Source organism: Saimiri boliviensis, chromosome 14 (genome assembly GCF_048565385.1).
Source record: "Saimiri boliviensis isolate mSaiBol1 chromosome 14, mSaiBol1.pri, whole genome shotgun sequence".
In the NCBI taxonomy this organism is placed as follows: domain Eukaryota; kingdom Metazoa; phylum Chordata; class Mammalia; order Primates; family Cebidae; genus Saimiri; species Saimiri boliviensis.
Genome location: NC_133462.1, coordinates 3,242,017 through 3,247,310, shown reverse-complemented (window position 1 = coordinate 3,247,310; position 5,294 = coordinate 3,242,017). Strand labels below are relative to the sequence as shown.

At 57.4% G+C, this 5,294-nt stretch overlaps 1 protein-coding gene across 2 annotated transcripts; it reads right to left on the bottom strand.

Annotated features, from left to right (window-relative positions):
• Positions 1 to 937: 937 nt before the first annotated feature.
• ZNF784 (zinc finger protein 784) lies at positions 938 to 4,752 on the bottom strand. 2 transcript variants are annotated; one of them, XM_039466714.2, is made up of 2 exons: positions 4,675 to 4,752; positions 938 to 2,867 (listed from the first exon to the last, which is right to left on the bottom strand). In XM_039466714.2, exons 1-2 carry the CDS (start codon positions 4,750 to 4,752, stop codon positions 1,968 to 1,970), a joined length of 978 nt encoding a protein of 325 aa, XP_039322648.1. In that variant the 3' UTR covers positions 938 to 1,967. The 2 variants fall into 2 exon arrangements, with proteins under 2 accessions (XP_039322648.1, XP_074241996.1); XM_074385895.1 differs by lacking the exon at positions 4,675 to 4,752 and adding an exon at positions 4,408 to 4,453.
• Positions 4,753 to 5,294: the final 542 nt, after the last annotated feature.

The following is a 5,294-nucleotide window of genomic DNA, read 5'->3' as shown; positions in this document are numbered from 1 at the left end:
GAGGAAGAAGAGGACAGGTGACTGGGTGTGGTGGCTCACATCTGTTATCCTAGCACTTTGGGAGGCCTAGGAGGGTGGATGACCTGAGGTTAGGAGTTTGAGACCAGCTGGCCAACATGGTGAAACTCCATCTCTACTAAAAATTTAAAAATTAGCTGGGCATGGTGGCGGGCACCTGTAATTCCAGCTACTCAGGAGGCTGAGGCAGGAGAATTGCTTGAACTCAGGAGGCGGAGGTGGCAATGAGCTGAGATTGCACCATTGGACTCCAGCCTGGTTGATGAGAGCAAAACTCCATCTCAAAAAAAAAAAAAAAAAAAAAAAAAAAAAGAAAGAGAAAGAGGGCAGTCCTGGGCAGGGAGCTGGGCTGCCATGCATTTGCCTGTGTGTGAGACCGCTGTTAGCTTGGTCTACAAGTGTAGTGATGGTGAAAAGACATTCCAATTCCAAAGATATTTAACTGGCTCAACTGAGGGAAACTGATATGAGACTGGCCACGAGGCTGAGGGATGAAGAAGGGTTAAACCTGCCCAGGTACCCAGCTTGGGGGTGGTGGTGGTGCCAATGACATCAGAAGCCTAGCGGTTTCTTTGAGGAAAATGGAATGAGTTCTGTTCACATTGTGAGTTGCCTATGAGTTATCTCATGGGGTGCACTGGGTGAAGAGAAAGCTGTGCAAATCAGAGACTGTCACTCAACAAGCATGCAAAGCACAAGGGTCCCTTCACTTTGCCAAACTTCCCTGACCCCCTCTCCTACAGCCGAAGCAAGTAACACATAACCACACAGTGGGGCCTATTTGCTCTCCCCCCCATTCTAACGATGGGGAAACAGAACCCTGGAGGAAGGTATGATGCGACTCACTGTTGGTGGTGAGACCACAGTGTGGCCCCCTCCTCCCCAAAGCGGAGAATCCGAATACAAGACTGACAGAGAAGCCCTTCACAATGTCCTTTAATAGGAACAGAACTGGAAGTTTCGCACCTCCAGCTCCCAAGCCCTCCTCTGGCCCCTGCCACAGTGACTTCTTTGCTCCACACCTCGACCAGCCGGCCATGCTGCCGTCATGCCGTCAGCCAGCCCTTCCTTGGGACTGCCTGGGACTATGGGGTAAGCTGTTTGCTTCCAGCTGAGAGTGGAGGAAATGAGGGAAACCTGAGGCTACCTTGTAGCTTAGGGGGGACCATAGGCTCTGAGCCTAAACCTTCAGGAGGGGATACTAGGTAGCTGCTTGCTTTATGTGCTCTCAGTTGCCTCCAAAGAAGAGTGGATGGGTTAAGGACGGGCCACCATGGGGGTAAGTGGATGACTTGAGGTCAAGATCCTATGGTCAGGCTTACATCCTTGAGGCTCAATCTCAGCTGTGACTTGGGGACCCTCTGGCTTTGAGGTGATGGGATCTCAGAGTCTCTTCACAGACAACCTGGTGGGTGTCTTCTGCCTGAGAGTGGGTAGGCATCCCAGGTCCAGTGCAGTGCAATGAGGTAGGCAAGAGACTCCATCCTGGTCCACCCAAGGAGCCCCACCAGAGTCCAGGGTTCAGTTGAGGGAGGACCAGAGCAGAAAACCATGGTGGACCCCAATTCCCCTGTTCCATTGGATCCGGGCTCCCCCTCTGAAGTGCCCAGGCTCTGCCGTGACAGGCTGGGTCTTGTACAAGGACAAGCCAACGAAGAAGCCGTCAGAGCAGCGACATCCAGCCTGTGGGCCTTGCCTGTGGCCGCACACCTGCGGAGCCGCACCTGTCCCTCTCCTAGGTCTGGCAGAGGTGCTGTGTGGGCTTGTGGGAGTCTGGAGCCCGGCCATCTGCCTCTGCTCTCCATCACCGGCAGCTCACAGCGATCCCTGTAGCTGTCACCTCTCTCCTTATCTCCTCTCCTCCGTCCTTGGCCTCCGTTTCCCCACCCCCGCCCCCCGGACCGGCCTCCTAAGTCCTCCTTAGCTAGCCCATGTCCCTGGTCTGCAGCCTACTGGTCGGCCTCCACCTTCACCTTCGCAGTCTCCCCGCGCCCCTCTTCCGCGGGGTCCCCTGCCCCGCACCCACTCCCCAACACCTCAGCCGCCGCTGCCGAGCCCAGCTGGCCTCCAGAGCCCCCCAGGCCAGGCCCCGGCCCGTGGAAGATGTGGGTGCGCTGGTGCTTGCGGAAGTTGGAGGAGTTGTTGAAGGCGCGGTCGCAGAGCGCGCAGCGGAACGGGCGCTCGCCGGTGTGGATGCGGGCGTGGCCGCTCAGCACCGAGGACTGCGTGAAGCCCTTGCCGCAGATGCCGCAGTGGTAGGGCCGCTCGCCCGTGTGCACGCGCTCGTGGTCTCGCATGTCTGAGGAGCGGCGGAACGGCTTGGCGCAGAACCTACAGGCGAAAGGCTTCCCCACGGCCGCGCCCGCCGCCGCCGCCGCCATCACCACCTCCGCCCTCTCCGGGGCCACCCCGGGACTCTGTTCTGCCGTGGCCACCGCGTCCGGAGGCCTCCGGGAGGTGCCCGGCTCCACTCCGTGCCGGTGCTGGTGCCGGAGCAGGGGTGCCAGGGCCTTGAAGGCCCGTGGGCAGAGCGCGCAACGGTAGGGCCGCTCCCCGGTGTGCAGGCTGTAGTGCGCGCGCAGGCTGGCGGGGCCCGGGCAGCTGTGGCCACACACGTGGCACCGGCTGGGGTCCCCACCCTGCCCGCTTCCCTCGGCCCCGGCCAGGTGGCCATGTTCGTGGAACAGCAGCTCGGAAACCAGCCGGAAGGCAGCAGGGCACAAGGCACAGTGGAAAGAACCTGGCTCCGGGGGCTCGGGGACCAGCGTGGTGTCTGTCACCTTCACCACCTGGATCTCGATGAGGTCACTCGGGGGTGTGCCAGGGCGGCCGTCATCAGGCACCAGGACCTGGGCAAGGGGAGAAAAATAGAAGCCTGTGGACCCTGCCTCAAGACCTCCCCAGCACATCCCCATTATTAAAGGTTCGGCTTCTTTGTTATTTTGAGACAGGGTCTCACTCTGTTTCGATCATGGCCTTTGCAGCCTTGAGCTCCTGGGCTGAAGCGATCCTTCCACTTCAGCTCCCTGAGTAGCTGGGATTACCTGCACCACCACACCCAGCTAATTGAAAAAAAATTATTTCTGCCCCAGAGTGGTGGCTCAGGCCTGTAATCCCAGCACTTTGGAAGGCCAAGCAAGGTGGATCACTTGAGGTCAGGAGTTCGAAACCAGCCTGGCCAACATGTCGAAACCCTGTCTCTACTACATATGCAAAACTTAGCCAGGTGTTGTGGCGGGCACCTGTAATCCCAGCTACTCGGGGACTGAGACAGGAAAATCGCATGAAGCGGGGAGGGGGGGACGGGGGGGCGGACGTAGCAGTGAGATGAGATGGCACCACCGCACTCCAGCCCAGGCCACAAGACAAGACACCATCTCAAACAACAATAACAAAAGATTTAGTGTTTGTTTGTTTGTTTTAAAGTAGAGGGTGTCCCACTACGTTGCCCAGGCTGGTCTCCAACTACTGGGCTCAAGAGATCCTTCTGCCAGAGTGTTGGGATTGCAGGCGTGAGCCATTGAGCCGGGCCCATCCTCCAGGATTCTGTTGTGGTCTTATCAATATTTCCTCTCCTGTCCCAAATAAATCATAGATCCCACCTTTTCTCCCCCACCCTAGTTAAAGCCCCATCACTTGGCGCCTCCACAATTGAAAAACACAAGGGGATCTCTTTTCCTACTTCCGCTGCCTTGTAACCCACCTCCCTAGAATAGCCTGAAGGTCTTTGAAAATGTAAATCAGATCAAGTCATTTTTCGTACTCAAAACACTCCCATGGCTCCAAATGTACTTATCCTAAATCGTCACTATAATATCTGCGGCGATGTAGCTCCACTTATCTCTCTGACCCCAGCTTAAACATAAGCCGGCACCCAGCTGACTTCTCTCATCTAAATTTAGCTCCCCACCCCCACTCTACTGGCACCATTTTTATTTCCTTTATAGCACCTATCACCATAACTCATTTACTGTCTCTCTCCCCTCAAGAGACTGCAAGCTCCAAGGGAACACAGCCCTTGTCTGTCTTGGTCACTTCTCTATTTACAGAGCCCAAGTAGGAGCTAGGTAAATGTTTGTTGAATGAATGAATATCCTCTGTTGCTCTCTGAGTGAGGGAACGTGGAGGAAGTTCCAAAGTCACCTAGACCACCCACTTCTACCCCCTATTCCTCCCTTGGGCATTCGAAAAGCATCACTTAGACCCTTGCAGAATTATCCCCTACCCCAACATAGATATTCCGATCATAATCCCCCACACCTTTCAGAGTCACCTTTCCGACCTTCTACTGTAGAATTGGCCACAGAATTTATGACGCCCTGCCCCTCACAAGGCTCCACCCCAGTTATGCAAATTACCCCTGGTAAGCCCAGTTCCCTGAACCCATACCCGCCGGACAGACAACACCTTCCTCAGACTCCGCTCCATTCAGGCCCCGCCCACTGTCTCGTAGGCCCCACCCCACGCCCCGCCCACTGTCTTATAGGCTCCTCCCTGTCCCGCCCCTCGCGTATCCCCAAGAAGCCCCACCCCCAGGGCCATAGCACTAAATACCTCCCCCGCCCACCCCACATAGGCCCCGCCCAGGCCCCGCCCCCTACTCTACGATCTCCTCCCACCTCGAGCCCCAGGCCCAGGCCCCTTCCTCGCCCGCACCAGGTCCGGTGGCTCCTGGGATCGCGACTCCGGGGTCGGTGAGCTCGGACTCTGGGGCTCCGGGCGCGCAGCGGCCATCTTGTGCCCAAGCCCCGCCCCCGAGGCCAGTGTTCGCTTTGGAAGGGGGTGAGGCTCCAAGGGCTACTGCGCAGGCGCACTGTGGGGCGGCGAGGGGGCGTGGCACGGCAGGGGGCGTGGCGTGGCGTGGCGTGGCGTGGCGTGGCGTGGCGTGGCGGCTGTGCCCGGGAGAAAGTGAGTTGTTCCCTCGCTAGTTAGCTGTTGGTCCCTCCTAGGGGACGCTCTGTGTGGCGCTGGGATGCCTGTAACACCCTGGAAACAAATCCGAACGTTTCTTAACCAACGTAGGCCGACTCGAGGCTCTAGCAGTCAGGGGAACCTCAGCAGAACTGAAGAAGCTTTGCTTTGTTTCCGCAGTAAAGGTTTTTGTGGCTACCTCTGCACTGCTCATGATAACGTAATGACGCCAAGTTTATGAATGTAAGGATTTTTTAAATGTCGCTGTAGGCCGGGTGCGGTGGCTCCTTCCTGTATTCTCAGCTACTCGGGAGGCTGAGATGGGAGGATCGCGTGAGGACAGGAGGTCGAGGCTGTAGTGAGCC

What these genes read in the sequence shown, in the direction of transcription:
- ZNF784 (XM_039466714.2), bottom strand. Translation starts at nt 4,752, where the DNA reads ATGGCCGCTGCGCGCCCGGAGCCCCAGAGTCCGAGCTCACCGACCCCG. An exon ending in CCCAGGAGCCACCGGACCTG is followed by an intron (nt 2,868 to 4,674) that starts GTGCGGGCGAGG and finishes CCCCTTGCCCAG; the next exon opens with GTCCTGGTGCCTGATGACGG.